This window comes from Mobula hypostoma, chromosome 10 (assembly GCF_963921235.1).
Source record: "Mobula hypostoma chromosome 10, sMobHyp1.1, whole genome shotgun sequence".
NCBI classification, from domain to species: Eukaryota; Metazoa; Chordata; class Chondrichthyes; order Myliobatiformes; family Myliobatidae; genus Mobula; species Mobula hypostoma.
The window spans coordinates 8,372,847-8,398,042 of record NC_086106.1 but is presented as its reverse complement, the minus strand read 5'-3'; the positions used below and the strand labels follow the sequence as shown (position 1 = coordinate 8,398,042).

At 44.5% G+C, this 25,196-nt stretch overlaps 1 protein-coding gene across 1 annotated transcript in view; it reads left to right on the top strand.

The window, feature by feature from the left end:
* The first annotated feature begins 561 nt into the window (after window positions 1-561).
* The window catches only part of paf1 (PAF1 homolog, Paf1/RNA polymerase II complex component), a 60,531-nt gene continuing 35,896 nt past the window's right edge, over window positions 562-25,196 (top strand). Inside the window, exons 1-4 of the mRNA XM_063061257.1 lie at window positions 562-667; window positions 11,715-11,744; window positions 14,596-14,688; window positions 22,464-22,585. Of these exons, the coding sequence (XP_062917327.1) occupies window positions 624-667; window positions 11,715-11,744; window positions 14,596-14,688; window positions 22,464-22,585 (289 nt within the window). The 5' untranslated portion in view covers window positions 562-623. The remainder of the gene's footprint in view (window positions 668-11,714; window positions 11,745-14,595; window positions 14,689-22,463; window positions 22,586-25,196) is intronic.

Sequence of the window (25,196 nt, the reverse complement as noted above, 5' to 3'; positions counted from 1 at the left end):
GTAGATATGCTCAATGGTGGGCAGTGGTTTAGCCATGAAGGACTGGGCCGTATCCACTACTTTTTGTAAGACTTGTAAGGGAGTGCAGATGCTGGAGATTTGAAGTGAAAACAGCAAATACGGAAAATACTTGGCAGACCAGACGGCATCTGCGGAGATCGAAGTCAAGTTCATTATCATCGCGTGCAGAAGTACAGTGAAATAGTTCCAGGCTTCGTGCCAGTATCATCATGAGAAAAAATAGAAATGAAACACAAATTTTAAAAGAAGTAATCAAAATTAGAACAAAAATAAGAGACGTTTCCGTCAGAGCCAAGACAGAAAGCAAGCTCATTAAGATTGTTGCACAGATCAAGGTAGGAACGGTGACAAAGAATAGTGAAAGTTATTAATCGTCCTTGATCTGTCAGGTTCCGAGGCGGGAGCAGCATTGGGGCGTGGCCAGTGCCCGGAGGCGGAGCAGCAACTGCGGTGGGGGATGGGGGTGGGCGGAGTCAGCATCAGCTGCGTTCTCGCCGCCATTGTCACCTATAGCGCATGCCCTTGGCGCTCCGCGGGGCAGTCTGGGACTCGTAGTGCGGGAGACCTCTGCATTCCCGTCAGCCTTCGCGCGGCGCGGTGCCATGGCGCCCACAATACAGAGCGCGCAGCGGGACGATGGCCACAGGTAGGTCCGGGGCTTGGCCTTTGCTTTAAAACTTGTTGAGTCGGGGAGGTCAGTCCCTTGAGTAAACGCCCTCCACTCATTACCGTCTTAGCAGCCTCTGATTCTCTAGATGTTCACACTTGTTACCCCCCCCAACTCATGCGTAAACCCCTCCCCGCCCGGATCCTCTGGGATGTTTGTCCCCCCTCCCACCGGGATCCCAGGGACATAACCCCCTCCCCCCGTCCCACCCGGATCGACTGGGGTGTTACATTGCCCCCCTCCCACCGGGATCCCAGGGACATAACCCCCTCCCCCCGTCCCACCCGGATCGACTGGGGTGTTACATTGCCCCCCTCCCACCGGGATCCCAGGGACATAACCCCGTCCCACCGTCCCACCCGGATCGACTGGGGTGTTACATTGCCCCCCTCCCACCGGGATCCCAGGGACATAACCCCCTCCCCCCGTCCCACCCGGATCGACTGGGGTGTTACATTGCCCCCCTCCCACCGGGATCCCCGGGACATATACCCCACCTTCCCCCCCCCCCCGCCCGCTGTTCCATCCGGATCGACTGGGATGTTAACACCTTCCCAGCCGGATTCCCTGTGGCAGTTCAACAGTCTGGAGAAGTGAGAGGGAAGGAGAGTGCAATAGAGGTTATGGAAATCGTTGCCACAGATGGTTGTGGAGGGCATATCAGAGTCAGGTTTAATACCACCGGCATATGTCATGAGATTTGGTAACTCTGCGGCAGCAGTACAATGCAATACGTGATAATGGGGGAGAAACTGTGAATTACAGTGTGTATGTATTATAATTAAATAAGGTGTGCAAAAATAGTGAGGTAGTGTTCATGGGATCAATGTCCATTTAGAAATGGATGGCAGAGGGGAAGAAGCTGTTCCTGGATTTGTGTCCCCAGCAGTACTGAGCATGTACTGAGGCAAGAGAAGTACAGGTGTGGGATAGAGGAAGGGAGAAAAGGAGAGAGAAATAGGGTGAAAAGGGATATAATATATTTAATAGTAGTGAGGTAGTGTTCATGGGTTCAATAGCCATTCAGAAATCTGATGACAGAGGGGAAGAAGCTGTTCCTGAATTGTTGAGTGTGTGCCTTTAGGCTTCTATACCCCCTTCCTGATGGTAACAATGAGAAAAGGACATGGGATTGGACAGGCTAGATGCAGGAAGATTGTTCCCGATGTTGGGGAAGTCCAGAACGAGGGGTCACGGTTTGAGGATAAAGGGGAAGCCTTTTAGGACCGAGATTAGGAAAAACTTCTTCACACAGAGAGTGGTGAATCTGTGGAATTCTCTGCCACAGGAAACAGTTGAGGCCAGTTCATTGGCTATATTTAAGAGGGAGTTAGATATGGCCCTTGTGGCTAAAGGGATCAAGGGGAATGGGGGGAAGGCTGGTACAGGGTTCTGAGTTGGATGATCAGCCATGATCATACTGAATGGCGGTGCAGGCTCAAAGGGCCGAATGGCCTACTCCTGCACCTATTTTCTATGTTTCTATGTCCTAGGTGGGGGGGGGTGTCCTTAATGATGGATGCTGCCTTTTTGAAGCATCGCTTCTTGAGGATGTTCTGGATACTACGGAGACTAGTGCCCCTGATGGAGCTGACTAGTTTTGACGAATCTTACAACTCCCTGCAGCTTACTCGGATCCTGTGCAGTCGCCCCTCACCCCATACCAGACAGAGATGCAGCCAGTTAGGATGTTGTCCACAGTCCACCTGCAGAAATTTGTGAGTCATTGGGTACATTTAAAGTGCTGTTTGATAGGTTCCTGATCAGTGAGGGTGTCAAGGGTTTAGGGAGGAGGCAGGAGAATGGGGTTGAGAGAGATAATAAATCAGCCATGATGGAGGAGCAGACTCGATGGATTGAATGTTCTGATTTGCTCCTATGCCTTGAGGTCTTGTGGACCATTCAGTGTGTAATCCTACCTACACTGATATGACTTTCCAAAATGCATCACCTCACTCTGTATTGATAATCCATTTGTCACTTCTTGGCCCACTTGCCTAAATGATGTAGACGAGAAAATCAGCAGATGCCGGAAATCCAAGTAATACATAGTAATGCTTAGATGATGCCTGACTTGCTGAGTTCCTCCAGCATTTTGTGTGTGTTGCCTAATAATTGATTAGATCCCTCTGTAATCTGTGATAATCTTTCTCATTCTTTGCAACACCTCCTATTTTCGAGTGATCTGCAAACTTGCCTATCGAGCCTCGTGCATTCACCTCCAAGTAATTTATGTAAATAATAAATAATAGGGTCGCAATAGTGACTGATGCAGCACACTGCTGTCCGCCAAGAAGGTACAGGCAGTCCCCGAGTTACGAACAACTCGTGCTGACGATCGGCCTGCCATAAAGCCTATTATACAGTATTAAAAATCCGTCAGCTCAAGGAGGGAGAACGCCATCCACCATTTTAAGTCGGATCGCGTGCCGTTAACACTGTGTTGAGTGTGCAACTTTGTATTTGGCTTAAATTTTTCTTAGCAAGATTCACCCTGACCCCCCCCCCCACTTTTCCAGTCAGCACCGCCCCCACTTGTCCCATTTAACCTGTCTCCGTGCGGGTGAACTTTAAGACCCGGGGGAAGCTCAGGACCCGCTGCCCGCGGCTGCTGCTGAATCCGCAGTGTTTCTGTTCTGTTGACGGAAAACGATCACGATTGAAAATAAAGTGGAAATAATAAAATGATCAGAAAGAGGTGAAACGCCATCGGTCATTGGAAAAGCGTTAGGCTACAGTCGGTCAACGATCGGAACAATTTTAAAGGATAAAGTGAGAATAATGGAGCATGAGAAAGGCCCTGCCCTGATGAAAGCTACAATTATTACTAAGCAACGCAGTGGTTTAATTATTGAAATACATACGTTTTTTAAGTGTTTTACAGTATATGCATTGACAGGTAAACTATATACTAAGACAAACGTTTGACTAGCTGACACTAAATAATACCAGATGTACCTGTTCCGACTTACGTACAAATCCAACTTAAAGACGGACTTAAGAATGGAACTTGTTTGTAACCCGGGGACTGCCTGTACAGGAGCCTCAGGACTCACACCATCATGTCCAGGAAATTACCCCTCAACCATCAGGGCTGTGAACCAAAGGGGATAACTTCCCTCAACTTCACTTGCCCCATCATTTAAATGTTCCCACAACCACTTGACTCATCTTCAAGGACATTTCATCTCATGTTCTCGATATTTATTGCTCATTTGCTTATTTTTTAAAATGAGTTATTTCTTTCTTTTTCCATTTGGACATTGTTGTCTTCTGCAGTCTGGTTGATCGCCCAAAATTGATTGGTCTTTTGTTGATTCTATTATGATTATTACTCTATTAATGATTTATTGAGTATGCCTGCAACAAAATGAATGTCAGGGTTGTACATGGTGACATACGTGTACTTTGATAATAAGCTTACTCTGATTTTTTTTTTCTGAGAAATAACTTTTCATCACAACCTCCTGCTTCCTATCTCTGAGCCAATTTTGAATCCACCCGACTGGCTCTTCCTGAAGTCCAAGGGACCTAACCTTCCAGACCAGATGTCCGTGCAGGATTTTGTTGAAGGCCTTGCTAAAAACCAAAGAGACATCATCACAGTCCTATCCTAATGACCTTTTGGGGGAGCTCTTAAAATAGAACTTAGAACCTCTTGGAACATGACTTTCTGTATCCAAACCATGCTGACTCCTTCTGGAGCATATTTGCTCTAGGTGGAAGTTTGGTTAGGTACTTGTCTGGAGCTGGGTGTTGACAAAATATGATTAGGTGCATGGACAAAACCAGAGACCAGTGTGGTTTTGGATATGCTATGAGGTTTGGGAGTGTGGACATGAAGGGATAAAACCAAGAGGGAAGCCCATGTTTGAAAATCTGCCGATGCCGGAAATCCAAAGCAACACACACAAAATGCTGGAGGAACTCAGCAGGTCAGGCAGCATCTCTGGAAAAGAGTAGACAGTCTACGTTTCGGATCAAGGCTCTTCTTCAAGAAGGGTCGGGGGGATGTCTGAATTAAACAGGGTGAGAGAAAAGTGCTGGCTGGAAGGTGATAGGTGAAGCCAGGTGGGAGAGGTCAAGGGCTGGAAAAGAAAGGACCTGACAGGAGAGGAGAGTGGACAGCAGGAGAAGGAAGGAGGGAGAGGGACCCAGGGGGAAGTAATAGGCAGGTGAGAAGAGGTAAAAGATCAGAGTGGGGAACAAAGGGAGGGGGGAATTTTCTTCACTGGAAAGAAAAATCGATATTCATAACTTCAGGCTGGATACAAGCCCACGCTTGTATTTGTGTGTGAGGGAGTGCGTATGTTTTGGGCAGTCTCTGGAACCTCACCTCTGAATCAAGGCCTTCCTTTATGAAACCAGACTGACAGCCGGTGCGTAACAGCTACTGCAAACCAAAGAAATCCATGCAGGTAGTAACTTCCTTTTCCCTAATGAAGGTTGCTGCAAAATATCTAGGACCTTCACCATGGTTTATGCCTTAAACGATTATTTCACTTCTGAATGGATATTGAATCCCTGAAGACTTAATATATAATAGTAGTGAGGTAGTGTTCATGGGTTCAATGTCCTTTCAGAAATCAGATGGCAGAGGGAAAGAAGCTGTTCCTGAATCGTTGAGTGCGTGTCTTCAGGTTCCTGTACCTCCTCCCTGATGGTAGCAATGAGGAAAGGGCATGTCCTGGGTGATGCGGGGGGGGGGGGTCCTCTTTAATTAGTGAGGCAGCATGTTAGCATCGTGGTTGGTGTAACGCTATTACAACACCAGAGATCGTGACCCAGGTTCATTTCCCACCACTGCCCGTAAGGAGTTTGTACGTTCTCCCTGTGACTGCCTAGCTTTCGTCGAGGTGTCTCAATTTTCTCCCGCGTTCCAAAAGACTTATGCTACAGGTGTGTATGCTGCATTGGCGACACTTGCCCAGCAAAGTCCTTGCTGTTTTGATTTGATGCAAATAATGTATTTCACTCTGTTTCAATGTTCTGTACATGTCTAATCCTTCGTCTTTAAACTGGATCTTAAAATGAACATAGCTTGAGCCTCTTTCATGTTTATTGATTTTTTTAAATTTATTGAGAAACACCATGGAACACGCCCTTCACAGGCACCGCGCCTTTTATAGTCAATTACTTTTATATATGTGCCACCTTTTCTAACACCGCTCCAATTAATCGATCATTTCTTCTCAAATGCATTTCCATTTTTGGATATTATGATACTAGATTAGCCTGGAAATGTTTGCTCGTTAGTTTAGCCCATTAAACAGGCTGCCGACAGCAGCTCGCCAGTGTTCTCTGTCCTGGGCCAGTCTTTCAGGTTATCCCCCAGTGTGGCCCATCTTTAAAGATCCTTCCTGTCCCAGGGGTGAGGTTTTTGGAGGTTGTGATGATGTTTCTGTAGCTCTGGGTTTTATGGGTTGCAGTTGCTAGCCCCTCGCCCAACCCTGCTTTCACAGCTGGGTTTCGAACCATCCATGATGGAGTTAACAACAGGAATTCTGCAGATGCTGGAAATTCAAGCAACACACATAAAAGTTGCTGGTGAACGCAGCAGGCCAGGCAGCATCTCTAGGAAGAGGTGCAGTCGACGTTTCAGGCCGAGACCCTTCGTCAGGACTAACTGAAGGAAGAGTGAGTAAGGGATTTGGATGATGGAGTTAGCACTGAAATGTAATGGGCCAATAAAATTCTTCCGAATTCCATCCTCACTTTGCCACATTGTTTAGCCTTGGAGGATAATTGCCTCTTTCCTTCTGCTCTTCCACTGTTGTGAAGAATATTTCTGCACTGGATTTACTTAAACATTTGGATTAGGGTAGGATGTAAGGTGAAGTGCTCTGTAGCATTAATGTCAGGTCGTCCAGCAAACATTTCTGTATGCAAGAAATAGTAGAGTTTTGGACCTTGCTTCCAAAAATAGCAACTGATATTAGATTAGATTATGAGAACACTCAGTCCTCTTTTATTGTCATTTAGAAATGCAATTTCTCCGGCGTGATATCACAGAAAACAAGACAGACCAAAGACTAACACTGACAAAACCACATAATTGTAACATATAGTTACAGCCGTGCAAAGCAATACCATAATTTGATGAAGAACAAACCATAGGCACAGTTTACAAAAAAAGTCTCAAAAGTCCTCGAGTCGATCGACTCCCGAGTCCCCGATAGCAGGTGGCAAAAAGGAGAAACTCCCAGCCATAAACCTCCAGGCACTGTCAACTCGATGATACCTTGGAAGCAGCCGACCCTGAGTCCATCCGTCCGAAAACTCTGAGCTTCCAACCAGCCTCTCCGATACAGCCTCCCGAGCGCCATCCTCTGCCGAGCACCTTCGACCTCTCCCCGGCCGCTGAAACACGCAAAGCCGAGGATTTCGAGGCCTTCAGCTCTGGAGATTCCGGTTACCACACAGTAGCAGCGGTAGCAAAGCAGACATTTCAGAAGTTTTCCAGATGTTCCGCTGCGCTGTCATGTCTGTCTCCATCAAAATCAGGATTGTGCACGGTCCCCTACTTGATAGATAACTGATATTTGATTATTGATTGCTAATTTTCCATTAGAACAGGTCCTTCAGCCAGCAATGCTATGCCCATCTCTATAAATGTACTCAATGATCAATCAAACCCTTCCCTCCTACCCAGCCATAACCATCCACTTTCCTTACATCCATGTGCATATGAAAGAATCTATTAAATGTTCCAACCATAACAGCCTCTTCCACCACTTCCAGCAGTACATTCCAGGCACCCACCACTTTCGGTGTAAAATAATAAAACATCACCCCAAACCTTCCTCTTTACTTACTAACTCCCAGTGGAGCATAGGCCATGGATGACCTCCTGTCTCCATCGTCCAAACTCAATGGTAGGGTTGGACTTCATCAACACTTCTGCAATCCATTTCATCCACTCTACAGGGGATTGGTACATAGAGCTTCACCAGAGCCCCGTTGGCCAGCCTTGCCCACTTCCACCTCTCACGACGGGGATGTAGGGTTGGACTTTTGAGAGGCAAACCTTCCTCCACTCACCTTAAATGTAGGTCCTCTGGTATTGACCATCGCTGTCCTGGGAAAAAAGTGCTGGCTGTCCACGCTTCCTCTGCCTATCGTAATCTTTAGATTATGAAGGCACGTAGTCCCCTTTTATTGTCATTTAGTAATGCATGCATTAAGAAATGATACATTATTTCCTCCGGTGTGATATCACAAAACACAGGACAAACCAAGACTGAAAAAACTGACAAAACCACATAATTATACATATAGTTGCAAACAGTGTAAAAATACCATCACTTGATGAACAAAGTCCGTGAGCACAGTAAAGTTCAAAGTTTCTCAAATGTCCCACATCTCACGCAGACGGGAGAAGGAAGAAAAACTCTCCCTGCCATGCCGACCACAATCCGACTCTGAGTCATCGGAAAACTTCGAGCTCTGATCAGCTCTCTGATCACCGAGTACTGAGTGCCATCTCTGTCCGAACAATTTGACCTCCTTCTCGGTCGCCAAAAGCAGGCAAGGCCAGGGATTTTGAGGCCTACCCTCCGAAAGATTCCTGACCACATAGTAACGACAGCAGCGGACGGGCGTTTCAGAAATTTCTCCAGATGTTCCTCTGTGCTTTCACGTCCATTCTCCATCAAATCAGAATTGTCCTCTGCCCCTATTTAACAGATACGACATCATTTCTTAGATACCTCTGTCAAGTTGCCTCTCATCCTCGTCACTCCAAGAAGAAAGTCACTAGCTCGGTCAACCTTTCTTCTTAAGACAGGTCTTTTATTCCAGGCAGCATCCTGAGAAATCTCATCTTACTGCCCGTTCTGCCACTGGCGTTTAGAACAGCAATGAAGGTCCTCCATGTCTGACGGTGTTCAGGGCTTCCTCGCGGTTTTCACTACTGTCAGTCAGGCAAGTCCAGGGTGGAGACTCAGGAATACCATCAAACTCAGATGTAGAAGGATTCTTCATTGCTGTTTCCGTAACAGCTTTGTTCCACCAGTCAGGGTGGTTAGCCCTGAGCTGAACCCCTGAAGTTGGAGGATCGGTGGACCACTCTTGGTCCGGCTTCTACCCTTTGACCTGTTTGGCGAGGGTGACATAAGCCCTGACTCCAGCCAACATAGCTCTGCAGGTCACTGAGGCATGTAAGCCTCCAAACCCACTGACAAAGTTGTAGTCCTCTTGGAGGAAATCTCCTCTGAACCATTTCTAAATATGGTCTAACCAGGGTTTTATAGAGCTGCAACATAACCTTGCGACTTTTGAATTCGGTGGCCTGACTAATGAAGGCCAGCACATCATTCGCCTTCTTAACCACCCTATCAACTTGCATGTCAACTTTGAGGGAACTGTGGACTTGGACCCCAAGATCCTTCTTGTTCCTCCAAACTGGTAAGAATCCTGCCTCTGACCTTGTGCACAGCCTTCAATTCTGATCTTCTGAAGTGTATCATGTCATACCTTTCAAGATCGTACTCCGTCACTTCTCCGCCGAACTCTGCATCCCGTCTATATCCTGTTACAACCGACAACAGCTTTCTACACTATTCACAACACCACCAACCTTCATGTCATCTGCAAACTTACTAACCCACCCTTGCACTTCCTCATCCAAGTCATTTACAAAAGTCACAAAGAGCAAGGGCCCCAGAACAGATCCTGTGGAACTCCATTAATCACCGACCTCCAGGCAGAATACATCTTCTGCCATCTGTGGGCAAGACAGCTCCAAATACACCCAGCCAAGTGCCAAGGATCCCATGCCTCATAAGTTTCTGCATGTGCCCACCGTGGGGAACCCTTATCAAATGCTATACCGAAATCCATATGCACCACATCCTCCACTCTATCTTCATTGGTTTGGTTTGTAATCTCCTCAAAAAACTCAATGAGGTGCATGACACAACCTGCCCTTCACAAAGCCATGTTGACTATCCCGAATAGGATTATACTACTCTAAACACTCCTGTCCCCAGCAATCCTCCCCAATAGTTTGCCCACCACTGACATAAAACTCACTGGTCTATAACTTCCATATTATCCCTCTTACTTTTCTTAAACAGCGGAGCAACGTTTTCTAACCTTCAATCCTCCTGTGCCATTCCTGTGGGTAGAGAGAACACCAATATCATTGTTAACAGCTTAACAAACTTTTCCCTCACCTCCTGAAGTAACCTGAAATATGTCTTGTCTGGTCCCGGTGACTAATGTTTTTGGGAAGCTCCAACACTGTCATATTCTTAATCTCACCACGTTCCATATTACACCGTTTCACATTGACCTCACAGTTGTCAAGGTGGATACTGAATCAAAGTCTACATTAAGGACTCTCTGTGCCCCTGGACGTATGTTTCCCACTCTCTGTTACAGTTTTGTTAAGCTATCTTATTTAAGGGTTGGAGGGGCAGGGGTGGGGGAGAGGGGAAGAACATTGAGTTGGGTCACAAATCAGCCATTATTTCACTGAATGGAGATAAGACTTGGGGTAAGATGACCCATAAGTACCCAGGTCTGTGATCAAAATCAGGTATAATATCACTAACATCTCTCTCCGGACTGTGAGAATGGCCCAGAGGATCACAGGGATCTCCCTTCCATCCATCTGGGATATTTATCAAGAGTGCTGAGTTTGCAGGGCCCTTAGGATCATTGGGATCAATGATCCCACCCATCCATCCAGCATCCTATTTGACTTTCTACCATCAGGCAGGAGACTCTGATGCATAAAGACAAGAGTGGTCAGGATGGGAAACAGTTTCTTCCCCCAAGGCCATTAGGCTTCTGAACTCCTTGCCTTATCACATTCAGAGTGTCACTGGTTAATCTGTTCGGTGCTTTACAATATTTAATTTATGCACTTTAGTTTGTTTGTGTGTAATCCATTTGTCAATTTCATCCTTATTTTCATAAGTTGAGTGTGTGCCTGCAGGTTCCTGTACCCTTCTCCCTGATGGTAGCAATGAGAAGAGGGCATGTCCTGTAACAATTACAGCATGGAAACAGGCCATCTCGGCCCTTCTAGTCCGTGCCGAACTCTTACTGTCACCTAGTCCCATCTACCTGCACTCAGCCCATAACCCTCCATTCCATTCTTGTCCATATACCTATCCAATTTTTTTGTAAATGACAAAATCGAACCTGCCTGTACCACTTCTACTGGAAGCTCGTTCCACACAGCTGCCGTTCTCTGAGTAAAGTAGTTCCCCCTCGCGTTACCCCTAAACTTTTGCCCCTTAACTCTTAACTCATGTCTTCTTGTTTGAATCTCCCCTACTCTGAATGGAAAAAGCCTATCCACATCAACTCTATCTGTCCCCCTCATAATTTTAAATACCATTATCAAGTCCCCCCTTCAACCTTCTACGCTCCAAGGAATAAAGACCAAACTTGTTCAACCTTTCTCTGTAACTTAGGTGCTGAAACCCAGCAAAAATTCTAGTAAATCTTTTCTGTACTCTCTCTATTTTGTTGACATCTTTCCTGTAATTGGGTGACCAGAACTGTACACAATGCTCCAAATTTGGCCTCACCAATGTCTTGTACAATTTTAACATTACATCCCAACTCCTATACTCAATGCTCTGATTAATAAAGGCCAGCATACCAAAAGCTTTCTTCACCACCCTATCCACATGAGATTCCACCTTCAGGGAACTATGCACCATTATTCCTAGATCCCTCTGTTCTACTGCATTCTTCAATGCCCTACCATTTACCATGTATGTCCTATTTTGATTAGTCTGGGTGATGGGATGTCCTTAATGATGGATGCCACCTTTTTGGGGCACCACTCCTTAAAGTCCCAGATGCTGGGGAGGCTAGTGCTCATGATGCAGTTTCTTTAGATCCTGTGCAGTAGCCCGCCCGGCCGCCAGTCAGATTACTCTCAACTTGGAATTTATAATTTATCTTTCACTCGGATTTGCATATTAAGATTGAATGACCATGATTTGAAGAAGACATGTACGTGCTTGCTGTCTGAGGTTCATTTCTTCTTATTGCTCTGTTTCAGGTCCAATGCTCATAGGGCAGCACCTGAGAGGTAAGTGTTGTAGTGCAGACTGTGATATTATCACTGGCCAAGTAGAAGTTGCATGCTGAGTGTTCTGAGTGCAATACATTTTCACTACTTCGTCAGTCCTGATGAAAGGGTCTCAGCCGGAAACGTGGACTGTTTACTCTTTTCCATAGATACTGTTTTACCTGCTGAGTTCCTCCAGCATTTTGTGTGTGTGCTGTGGATTTCCAGCATCTCACATTTATAATACATTTTTGTTTTTTTTTGTTGTTGTTGTTGTTGTTGGAAGATTGAACAAAGTTAAATGTGGAACATTCCACCCATGATGTTGTCCTGACCTTTCAATGTACTGGAAGATCAGACTAACCCTTGCCTCCCACGTCACCGTCTGTTTTTCTATCATCCATGTGCCTATCTGAGTTTTTTCAATCCTCTTCTACCACCACTCCAGTAACATTTTCCAAGCAGCCACCTCTCTCTGTATATTTAAAAAAAACACCTTACTCTGCTGTCCCATAGATCATAGGACTTCCTGTGAATCCCCAAGGTGGACGAGACTCATTCCAAGCCACCGTGGGAGGGATTAATCTGCAGCTAACAATCTGTTGGAGGAACTTGGCGGGTCGAGCAGCGGCTGTGGGAGGAAAGAAATTTTCCATGTGCCAGTGTCGATAGTCGCACAATTTCAACCCAAAACACCGACAGTCTCTTTCTTTCCCACAGATGCTGCCTGATCTGTTGTGTTCTTCCAGCAGATTCCTCGTTACAACAGATTCCAGCATCTGTAGTCTCTGGTGTGTTAACCTGTCACTAAACAGTGGAAGGGGGACCATCCATAGAACTAAGAGTCTCGTGGTTGTCTGTTGTGTCTGGCGATAACAGGAGATCTGTGCGGGAGAGTTTTCAAAGTGGAAAAACCGTTGCACTGGGGCAGTACCACTCTCTTCACCTCAGAAGTCTGGGTCCAGTGGTACAAATAAGCGTTACAAACTGGGGTCTTCCATGGTTGCAGAAGCTGCCTCATCATGCCTTAGGCTCTCCTCGAAGCATTGCAATGCCACCTTCCTGTCCTTTGGATCTCCCTGTAGATCTCATCTGCCCAGTTTGCTGGAGCTGATTTTGCATGTTAATACAGGCATGTCCCTATCTCACTGGCGTGTGAGGCTCATCGGCTACCCTCACCTGGTTTAGCCCGCTGTCGAAGCGGTGTACTGGGGTGTGGCCGCTGTTGCATGAAAACAGCTACTTGGAGTCATAGGTCAGAGCTTAGTGTCTGGTGGGGACCAAAGATAAATGAGCTGCCCCTTCACCAGAGGTGCTACCCCTCCCTGGATACCTCATTCACCCCTCCCGAGAGTCTCTTAAATGTCGCCTATGTGTCAACCTTTACCACCACCCCTGGCAATGTATTCCATGGATTCACCACTCTGTGTATAAAAACAAAACAAACTTACCGCTGACATCCTGCAGTATTCTTTCCTCCAATCATCTTAAAATTATGCCCCCTCGTATTAGTAATTTCCACCTTGGGAAATCTTGTGCTCACAACAAACAAGTGACTGCTGACGATATCTCAGGCATGCTGTAAAGACCCAAAAGACCCTGCTCTTTTTCTCTGCTCATTCTTCTATAAAGAAGAAAGCTAAAAGGTGATCTGGACGATTTTATGATTAAGAGAGGGTTTGCCCATTCATTGAGATGTTTCCACAACCATTTGATCTCACTTTTAAAGACTCTTTATCATGTTCTCTTTATTTATTGCTATATATTTATACCTGCATTTGCAGTTTGTTGTCTTCTGCACTCCGGTTGATCTTTCATTGATCCAGTTAATAGCTGCTATTCTATAGATTGGCTGAGTATGCCCGGAGGAAAATGAATCTCAGTGTTGTATATGGTGACATATATGTTCATTGATAATAAAATTTGCTTTGAATTTTACTTTGAAATTTGGAAAGTCACGGCATCAATGGAAATGGGGATCCTAGAAGAATTTGGCACACTAGTAGCCTTAATCTTATTGAATGCTGGAGCAGGTACAATTACAGCAGGTTTTTCAATTACCTGCGATCCACAGCTCTCAGAACCTATTATCTGGAGCTGCATTTTAAATTTAATCTACAATCCATGTTCAGTTCAAAAGAAAATGGCCGCTGAAGTTAATATTCTGCATCTCCACTCCACCACCCTAGGTACTGGATCCAATTTAAACTTTGATAGTGGCCCAGCTCCCCACTAGAGTAATGCTCCCTCCCTTTCTCCATGGCCTTGTTCCATCATTATTGAAGACTACAATGGAACCTGTCTCTCCACCTCTCTAAACAGTGCATTACAAATTCCAACAATAGGATGCACAAAGTTTTTCTGCATTTAATTCTTCCCTTTATGCATATGACCTCTGATTCTTAATCCCATTCTCTAGAAAGTTAATCCAGCCATTAGTTTGTTGTTCACTTTCATAAACTCCATTAATTTTTGTACCCATACTGTAGTAATGTGTGTCTGTTTTTAATTTAGGCCTGATTGATGAATGAGTTGTGTTTTATTGAATTGAGGACGTGGATCTAAGTTGATGGAGCAAGGCCTGACCGAACAGCCACCATTGGGGAACCTAGTTTTGTGATTCCCAGGTGGAATGCTTGAGGTACAAGTCATTGGTAGGAAGTCACAGAACCTGAGGCTGGAGCTTTATGTTTGGGTCTGGTAGACCAAAGCCAAAGGTGGAAAAGCCAAACATTCATGAGGTTCTGATTGAGAAGGATGGATTACTGGCTCTGGGAAACGTTGAGCGTAAGAACTCCTGAGCCAACTGGGGGCTATAACATTGGCTTTGTTATTCCCATGACTGATTATTACTATTTCTGTTCCTTTGCAGGTCTGGAGTTGTGTGTCGGGTGAAATACTGCAATTCTCTGCCGGATATTCCCTTTGACCCAAAATTTGTGACCTATCCATTTGATCCCAACAGGTACAGTGACGGTTGATTCTGTTGCTCTCGTTCTTTTCCTCCTCCAACTGCTTCTCCTCATTGTCCTAAGAAGTGCCTATTAGTAGGTTAATTGGTCATTTTAAATTGTCCTGTGATTTGTCTAGGCCAGTGTTTCCCAGCACTTTTAAGCCCCCCCCCCACCGCTCAGGCACAATATACTTTTCAGCACACCATTGTGTAAAAACATGTCTACATGTGCTAACATGAGAAAAATTATTCTGCTTGAAATTTTTATTTGTCTTTAAACCTAGCTTACACGGTACCTGTGCGCTGTACAGCAGCTTCAATATCAATGTCATTCTTGACCTTGACGGTTCTTAACAGGAGTTGAAATATCTGGTTTAAGTTGTGACAGCAAAAGTTTTACGTCCCCACACATAACAAGCGGTTTCTGTTTTTATGAGTATGTGGTTCACTGCACTGAAGCCTCTTTCAACAAGGTAGGAGGATGGAAGTGCAAAGAAGAGCAATTTGGTTCTTCTCCAAAGACTAGGAAACTTCATATGACAGTGTAGCCACGTATCACAAAAGCCAACATTTTTGCAAAGCATTTTTGCTTCTTTATCATTTCATTTCTTCTTGCAAGCTCTCTTCCTGTTCTTCCATCTTGCAAAGAAATGGGTTAATTACCCAGTCCGGAATTTCCAGATAGTTCAAATCCTTGAATCGGTTCTGGAAAACCTTCTTCAGTGACTGCAGGTGTAAGCAGTACTCATGCAAATCACCGTCTGTGAAAAGGAGTGCCATATTTTCCCTGCAGGGAAACTGAGAACATTCTTCTCCCAATGTTTTGCTTATATATTTCCAATTTTCCAATAAAAGTGGACACTGCACTTTTTGCTTGGATTAAATTGAAATTCTCACCCTGCAGTTTCATATTTAGAATGTTCAATTTTCATACAGATCGGCTAGGTATGCCACATCTCCACATAGATGTTCAATCTTGTTTCCCAAGCTCTTGTCGACTTTGAGCAAAAATTCAACCACAGTGTCAAAAAGATCAAAGAAACGTTTTAAGCAGTAGCCTTTTGACAGCCAACACACTTCAGTTTGAAGAAGCAAGTGTTTAAACTCGTCATCATTACCTTGGCATAACTGGCAAAATATTCTGCTATTTAATGGATGAGCTTTAATTTTGTTGATATCAGATAATACAAGAGTCATGCTTGAAAAAAGTTTTCAGCTGGCAGAAGTGGACAATGAATTGCACAATGGATTGCAAACAGATCTGGAAGTTTTTTTCATAAGTGCCACTAAACCAGCATGGTGACATGTCATATATGGTGCTCCATCTGTTCCACACGAAATCATATTCATAATTTGGATAACTTTTATCCTTCCTATACATTTTGAGCTCATCATAGATTGCTTGTCCATTGATATTTGTTTTTAACTTTTCACAAAAGAGAATCTCTTCATAAACTTGACCCCAAGCATAAAGCCAAAGCTAAACAGGAATGGCTTAAAAACGACAAAGTTAACATTTTGGAGTGGACAACTCAGGCCTCAAACCAACAGAGAATTTGTGGCTGGACTTGAAAAGGGCTGTTCACTCACGATCCCCATGCAATCTGACATAGCTTGAGTAGTTTTGTAAAGAAGAATGGCGAAAAATTGCAGTGTTCAGATGTGCAAAGCTGATAGAGACCTATCCACAAAGACTCAGGGCTGTAATTGCTGCCAAAGGTGCATCTACTAAATACTGACTTGGAGGGTGTGAGTAATTAATGTAATCAATTATTTTGTGTTTAATAATTGTAATAATTTTGGACAAATTTGTAAAAAATTTGTTTTTACTTTGACATTAAAGTGTCTTTTCTGTTGACCAGTGTCAAAAAAGCCAAATTAAATCCACTCTAATTCAATGTTGTAAAACAATAAAACATGAAAACTTCTGGGGGGTGGGGTGGGTGAATACTTTTTATGGGTACCGTATGCTGTTAGCAATGCCACGTTGTCTTGCACAGTTGACTCATCCTGTTGTATCTCAAGTCCTGTTTTCTGTAGCTCTGGGCATAGTTGATACTCAGTGCCTTCGCTCATTTTGTCAGTACGACGAGCTACTGATTTGTTACTCAGAGGAATTAATTTCAAAATCCATTTTGAGAACAGTGGTGAGCGCTCCTGATACAGCAGGTGTTATTAATCTGTATGAGATTTTCCACACTTTGCTATCATTTTGGAAATGTTACAAGAAGCAATGAGACTACTATCAATGTCATTTTTTGGCTTTCTTAGCAAATGACTTGAGTGTGCAATACTTTTCAAATGCTTCTTTCATATTCTGAAACTGAGTATTACCGTAAGAAGCCCTTCCAGGGTGTCTTGTGCAGAAATGTTCCTGCAATCTTGATGGTTTCGTGGCTTCATTAGACAATATTATAAATAAGACACATAGGGCATCGCTGATCTGACAGCAACAGTATAAAACTATATTCCAGGTATGTATCATTGTATTGATGCATTGTAGTTTCCGTTTCTTAGCAGGATTAGAATTCAAGGCTTACTACCTTCAGACTCATAGAAATCACACCGTACCTATTTATCCATCATTAACGGGGCTAAATTAAAATAAAAAGATAACACAAACTGGGAATGTCTATCTGTTGTTGACAGCAGCAGTGAGTTGACACGGTCAGTCAGGTCTTGTGCCTCAAGTAACCCCCCCCCCCCGCCACCCCCCGAGAATTCTATTTCCCTTAACACTTCCTTTTGGACACATAACAGCCCCTGTTGGGAATCACTGTTCTAGGGTTAAATAGGTGGGTTGCTGGGCGGTGTGGTTCATTGGGCCTGTTGGAATCGTTTGGTTTTTATTGTATTTTTTATAAGATATTAGTTGAAATAATGCAAGACTAATTCATAGTTTGAATCATAGTTTCTTTCTCATGAACATAATTAGTATTTTTAACAAACGTATTTTTACAGTATGTAGTGGTTTGTCTTCCCTTATAGAAGGCAGTGTAGCAGTTACATATACCTTTTCAATTTTCAACATTACTCACGTAATTGTGTAGCTGTTGATTGGAATCTGTCATCTAAGGAATTTCTGTTAACTCAAGTATAAAAGTGATAGATCTTCAAAGATGCCATCTTTTTCTTGAATCTACAGAGTCTCTCATCTCTGCTTTGCTTGTCAGCTCCTCACTTAGTTTCAAATGCTCTGTATCTTCGCTTATTTAAACTTTAAAATAAGCGATTGTGAAGAATCAGTGAATCAAAGCTTCTCACTCTTTCCTGAACTCCCAAAAGAACCCAGGGTTCGAAAGTAATCGATGTCCGACAGGCCTGTTTTGCCCGGTTATCTCCAAATAAAACGGATACTGCAAAAGCTGTAACTATCTGAGACTAGACGCTGAGTTTTTAAACTGGAGAGCCTGGTGAAGACTCCTGGTTGGCTATACTAAAAAAAGTACTGTGAGGAGTGGGGTGGGGGGGGTGGAAGCAGAAGGTGCTCAAACAGTCAAATAGGAACTGGTCTTCAGTGCAGGAGAACTAAAGTACAAAAAATGCAAGGCCAGCAGCCTGGCCACACCAGACTCAGGCTGTTAGCGACACCGATACTGCCTGTATTCCTAGGAACCCACGTGTCCTTGGGTAAGGTAAGAATGTGTGGCAGTGTCGACTTGTGCAACGTCAGCATAGAAATTCTCTTAGTGTTCTTGGGAACACTCCCTCTTAGTCACCAAAGCAATTGGTGATTATTTGCCATTTTGTCATCTTGCTGTGCATGGAATGGCTGCCTTGTAATTAATGTGAGGTGCCTGCATTCCATGAAATGGCATTGTTCTTATAATTGTTAAGCTTTTAACAATTAGGAGCTAATTGATAAAATGAGCTATATTTCAATCATTTTGATGCACGTAGTTTGATTTGGAATTAGGATGGCAGGAGGGGGTGGACCCCAAATTTCAGCAATACTGTTCTATAGATTTGTAGAGTGTGTCTGCAGGGAAAAAAAGAAGAATCTCAGGGTTGTATGTGGTGACATGTATGCACTCTGGTAATTAATTTTACTTTGAATTTTGACGACTTACAGACAAAGTGAAATTTGGAAATGTTGGAGAATAATCAGAGACTTCAACAGAAATTTGATAGGTTTTTAGCAAAATAGTGTATAGAACTCAGCAAAGAGTGGGAGGAAACAGGAGCACTTGGAGGAAACCTGCACAGTCACGGGGAGAAGGTACAAACTCCTTACAGGCACCTGGATCGTCCTTGCTGTAAAGTGATATGCTAACTATGTCACCCTTTGTAAGATTGCCAGAGAAGGACTTGTGGATGATGGTGCCCAGACCTTTGAAGGTGTCAAAGGAGTTAATGAATTCATCAAAGTCATCAGCTTAAGAACTGAACAGGAGATTCTGCAGATGCTGGAATTCCAGAGTAACACACCCCGAAATGTCAACTCTTTATTCCTTACTATAGGTGCTACCTGACCTGTTGAGTTCCTCCAGTGCTTTGTATGTGTTACTTTAGTTTAAGACCTGAACTCTTGCTGTTGGGGGGGAGGGGGCGGTAACTGTGTCCCAGGGATGTGTGAAATGGAAAGATCATGATCTTGTACAGGAGCAAAAGCAACGACGGATTTTACAGCTCCCCTGAGTAGCACAGGAAAATTGTTTGTTAATGTTGACTTGGCTGGGTGCAGTCTTTAACAATTAACACATTTATCCCTGAGTAATACAAACAAAACGCTGGAAAAACTCTGAAGGTCGGGAAGCATCTATGGAGAAAAGTACAAAGTTGACGTTTCGGGCCGAGACCCTTCCTTCTTAAGGACTGAGAAGGAAGGGAGAAGATGCCAGAATAAAGAGGGTCGGGGAGGGGAAAGAGGGTAGCTGGAAGGTGATGAGATGAAGCCAGGCGGGTGGAAAAGGTCAAGGACTGGAGAAGAAAGAATCTGATATGAGAGGGGTGTGTATCATAGGAGAAAGGGAAGGAGGAAATGACCCAGGAGAAGTGATAGGCAGGTGAGAAGAAGTGAAAAGTCAGAGTGGGGAATAGAGGGGCAGGGGATTTGTTCACCGGAAGGAGAAATCAATATTCATGCCATCAGGTTGGAGGCTACCTAGATGGAATATAAAGTGTTGCTCCTCCACCCTGATGATGGCCTCATCTTCCGGATTCCCATGTCAGAATGAGGATGGGAATTAAAATGTTTGGCCACCGGAAAGTCCCACTTGTGGCGGATGGTGCAGAGGTGCTTGACGAAGCCAGAGTGATGTTTGGATCAGAAAATTCAGAATCAATGTGATCTTTTCAGTTCATCTTTTGCATGGACAGCGGTACGAACAAAGAAAATGGTTTTATATACATTACTTTTGTTGACCTCAGCAATTTGGAAATCCTCAGCGTTGTCTTTTCCTTTCATAGCTCCTTCGGATATCGCATCCAGCTATGACAGGACAATATCGAAATGCTGAGATTCACATTAATATGGTAAAAGAGGATTGAATTCTGGTACTGATAGCCCCTGGCCTGCTCTGTCAGCTCTATCTTGCCTTCTAATGTCCATTTACACACTGGAACCAATGGAAAGCCTTTCAGCCTTCCTTGCATGAGAGCCAGGTCTTCTTCATCTCTGTGCCAATGATGCCCAGGTAGTTTTTTCATTCCCTAGCCACACATCCAATAGTACTGTATCTACTCTCCTAGAGTTCAGCTTGACCATTGATTTGAGGACAGCAAATGCTATGGCTCAGGGTACAGCCTGTACCGGTATAGATTGGCATTGTTAATGTGGTATGGAAGACTGTTGGCAGCTCCAGGTTTCTAGGCTCAACAAGCAACAGTAATCTGTCACTTGATGGGTGTTTCTGAAGCTGTGGAGCAAAAGGGCCAACAGCAATTTGAGAAGAACACCATACTGCAAGTCAGTGTCCTGAATACACACTATTTCCAGGCCTCACTGCTGAACAGGAATGTGCTCAGAACGCAGCCACGGTTAGCTGGAGGCGTGTTGTTCTCTATTGATGCCGTTGGTCCACATTCTTGCTCAGTCTGGATGTAATAGTTGTAGACGTAGCAAAGCACTGTTGATTCTGACATCAAGAGAGGGTAGCGTAGTGGTCAGCACAACGCATTACAGTACAAGCAATTCCTACTGCTGCCTGTAAGGAGTTTCTATGTTCACCCTCTGAACTTGTGGGTTTCCTCCCACAGTCCAACAACGTACCAATTGGTAGGTTAATTGCTCATTGTAAATTGTCCTGTGATTAGGCTAGAATTGAATCAGGGGATTGCTGGGCAGTGTGGCTCAAAGGGCGGGAAGGGCCAATTCCACGCTGCATCTCAACTAAAATCAGTGGTAATTGTAAAGACTTGATGTGTGAAGCTGCACAATATTTGCAAATTGCAAGGAAAGTCTTGAAAGCTGGGAAGAGTGCAGATGCGGGAGATCTGAAACAGAGAGAGGGAATGCTGGAAACACCAATCAATATCTCCAGAAAGAAAAATTAAATTACCATTTTGGATAGAAGACCCTTTTTCAGAGTGTTTCAGGTATTTTCTGTTTTGGTGTGAGAAGAGGCTTAACAGTTTGAAGATGTGCCTCAAGCATATCCGAGTCAACTCCTGGTGGGCCAGGGTCATTGGGGTGGTGTTTCTGGACATGCTAATGTTGTCAGCATGCATTCATGATGCAGCTGCAATGGGCGGCTGGTGACAGTATTCCCGAGGATGTGCTGTGAAATGAACTCTGCCAGGTCACAACCTACTTGCGGTGCAAGAACAATTCTCAGTGAGGTTGAAAGATGGACGTGGACCACTGGTGATTAAACATATCAACTCCTGCCTGAGGAGCAGCTTGAATTTGCTCCAGTTAGCCTACCGTCACCACAGGTCAGCAGCAGATGACAGTTTATTGGCCCTTCACTCAACCCTGGAACATCTGGACAGAGAAGGTGCACACGTCAGGATGCTCTCCATTGACTACAGCTCAGCATTCATTACTGTCATCCCCTCAAAACTAATCAATAAGCTCTGAGACCTAGGTCTCGATACCTCCTTGATTAACTGGATCCTCGACTTCCTCGCTTGCTCACCCCAGTCAGTTTGGATTGGCAGCGACATCCCTTCCACAATCACCATCGGTACAGGTGCACCACAGGGATGTGAGCTTAGCCTCCTGCTCTTCTCACTTTATTCTTATGACTGTGTGGCCAAGCACAGCTCCAGAGTCTTATTCAAGTTTGCTGACGACAGCAATGTCGTGGTCTGAAACAAAGGTGGTGTTGAATCAGCATATAGGAGAGTGATTGAAAATCTGGCTGAGTGGCACCACAACAACCTCTCACTCAGTGTCACTGAATGCTGTCAAAGTAGGGTTTTTGAACCAGCCACAGAATTGACTACCAAGGCACAAACCATTATCCTGAAAGGCTGCCAGCGTTAAGTGTTGAGTCTGGGGTTCTTGCAGCCAGGAAGGTTAGGAGATTTGATAGAAGTGTTTAGATAGTCTTGAAGGGCCTGGGTAACACTAGCAAGGAAAATATGCTTCTAATCACTGAAAGACCAATATCTAGAGATTGGAATGGTGACAATTTGAAAGTTTCTCTATTGGTAGATGCAAATTCACCTTCTAAAAGCCTTCTAAAGAGATGGTCAGATTCTTCATGGAGAGGTGAAATTGCAGCAATAGAAAGGAAAGGACATGGGGAGGAAAAAGAGGATTTATTGTCGAAAACATCCTAAGCTAACTGTTCTATAATGGATAATGCTGATAACACTGAATATTTTTCCTGATTTCCCAGATTTGTACAGTATAAAGCTACCTCTCTTGAAAAGCAGCATAAACATGAGCTGCTAACGGAGCCAGATCTTGGAGTAGTGATTGATCTCATCAATCCAGACACGTACAGGATCGACAACAATGGTAAGTCCCAGCCCTGTCTGCATCTGTTGATAAAACTGTGAAAATAATCCCAACTGTATCCTAGGGCCCAAACCATCTGGCTGACCCCTGAACTCCTCCAGCACTTTGTGAGTGAGTGTGTGTGTGTGTCTGTCTGTCTGTCTGTTGCCTGTCACATCCTTTCCCTTGACAACAGAACTAGGGACAGTTATCCAGGTCGATGAGACTAACAGTTTGGCACAGACTAGATGGGCCAAAGGATGTATTTCTGTGCTATATGACAGCTGTTCTGCTTCGTTTCAGCTCCAAGTATTCTCTATTTTCCTTATTCGCCATATGACTTGCCTCCATATAAGCTGGTATTAAACATAGAAACATAGAAAACCTTCAGCACATTACAGGCCCTTTGGCCCACAAAGCTGTGCCGAACATGTCCTTACCTTAGAAATTACCTAGGCTTACCCATAGCCCTCTATTTTTCTAAGCTCCATGTATCCATCCAGGAGTCTCTTAAAAGACCCTATTGTATCCGCCTCCACCACCACCGCCGGCAGCCCATTCCATGCACTCACCACTCTCTGCGTTTTAAAAAAAACAACTTACCCCTGACATCTCCTTGAATACCCCTGTTATTCTTTGTTTGAGCAGCTTAAAATGTCCAGTGAGAATCGTAGGACCTGCAGAAATCTCCCTTTTAAGGCACTGTTTCTCTGAGGCACAAAACAAATAGATTATTTTGAGAGAAACGTGAATGCAGAAATTAGAAGCAGGAGTAGTTCATCTGAGCTTTCTCTGCCATTCAGTGTGATCTGGGCTGATTATCTATTTTTTTTATTTATTGAACGGCAGTGTGGAATAGGCCCATCTGGCCCTTTGAGCCATGCCACCAGCAATCCCCCAGTTTAACCCGAGCCTAATCACAGGACAGTTTACAGTGACCAATTAACCTACCAACTGGTACGTCATTGGACTGTGGGAGGAAACCGGAGCACCCGGAGGAAACCCATGTGGTCACAGGGAGAACGTACAAGCTGCTTACAGGCAGTGGCGGGAATTGAACCTGGTACTGTAAAGTGCTGTGCTAACCACTACGCTACCATGCCACCCCATACCCAAATTCAATATCCTGTTCCTGAATTCTCCCCTAGCTCATGATCACTCTAGCCCTAAGAACTATATCTAACTCCTTCATGAATACATTTATTGATTTGTCTTCAACTACTTCCTGCTGTAGAGAATTCTCTGAAAGAAGAAATTTCCCTTCATTGCAATCCCAAATGGCTTACCCCATATTCTTCAGCCATGATCCCTTATACTGGCCATTGGGACCATTTTTCCTTCATCTAATCTCTGTCAAAATTTTGTAAACACCACTGAACTCTCCTTGCTCTTTAAGTCCCAGTCTCTCTTCATAAGTCAGTCCTACCATACCAGGAATCAGTCCGGACTTCCTCAATAGCAAGGACACCCTTGGATAAAGAGATTAAAACTCCACACAGATATCAAGGTCTAGTGTCACCACAGCCTTTACAATTGCAGCAACACATTGCTATTCTTTACTCAAATGTTCTGGCTGTGAAGCTCAACACACCACTTGCCTCCTTTACTGCCAGCAGCAGCTCTACGCCTGCATTCAGAGACTGTGCACAAGGACACCAAGGTCTCACTGCAACCCCTCCCTTTGCTCATCTTCCTGTGTTGAGATAATCTTCTTTCCCATTTTTGCCACCAAAGTTGCTAAAACCTTTTCCTACATCTTCCATTTGTCCACTCGTGCTGCCTCTCTACATCTTTCTAACCTCCTTAAAGCTCACAATCCCATCGAATTTTGGTGTGTCTGCATATTTGAGAATTTTGCATTTAACTCCCCTCATCTAAATCACTTAACATATATAGCAAAAGGCTGGGCTCCACAGCCAACTCTGTGGAATCCTACTGGTCACTGACAGCCGCTCAGGAAGGGGTGGAGTGGGCAGCGGGATGATGCGGTTAACAGAGCTGACACCTCATGGTACTAGTGACCTGATTTAGTCCAGGCCTCTGGTGTTGTCTACTTGGAGTTTCAACATTGTCCCTGTGACTAGCTGCTCCATTTTCCTGCCCCAGCCTCAAGGAATTGGCTGTTGTAAATTCCCCCTTATGTAGGTGAGTGGTAGGGAAATCTGAAGTTGTTGGGCATGTAAGATGGAATCATCATTATGTGCAGTGTCATATGATGTGAGCGATCATCATCTTTCCATGACCATGATTATTCTTGGCAAATTTTTCTATGGAAATATTTTTGCCATTGGCATATTCTGGGCAGTGCCTTTACAAGAGAGGTGACCCCACCCATTGTCAATACTCCTCAGAGATTGTCTGCCTGGTGTCAGTGGTCACATATCCAGGACTTGTGATCTGCACCAGCTGCTCAAGCAACTATCCACCACTTTCTTTCGTAGCTTCTTATGACCCTGATCAGTGGCGCTAAGCAGGTGCTACACCTTGCCCAAGAGTGACCTGCAGGCTAGCAGACGAAGGAGCGCCTTACACCTCCTTTGGAGCAGACATAAAGTATCTCCACCCTGTCACCCTGAGATCAGACATCCCACCTCTCCCGGACGTTCCAGGAGTTTCCCGCATATCGATAGTG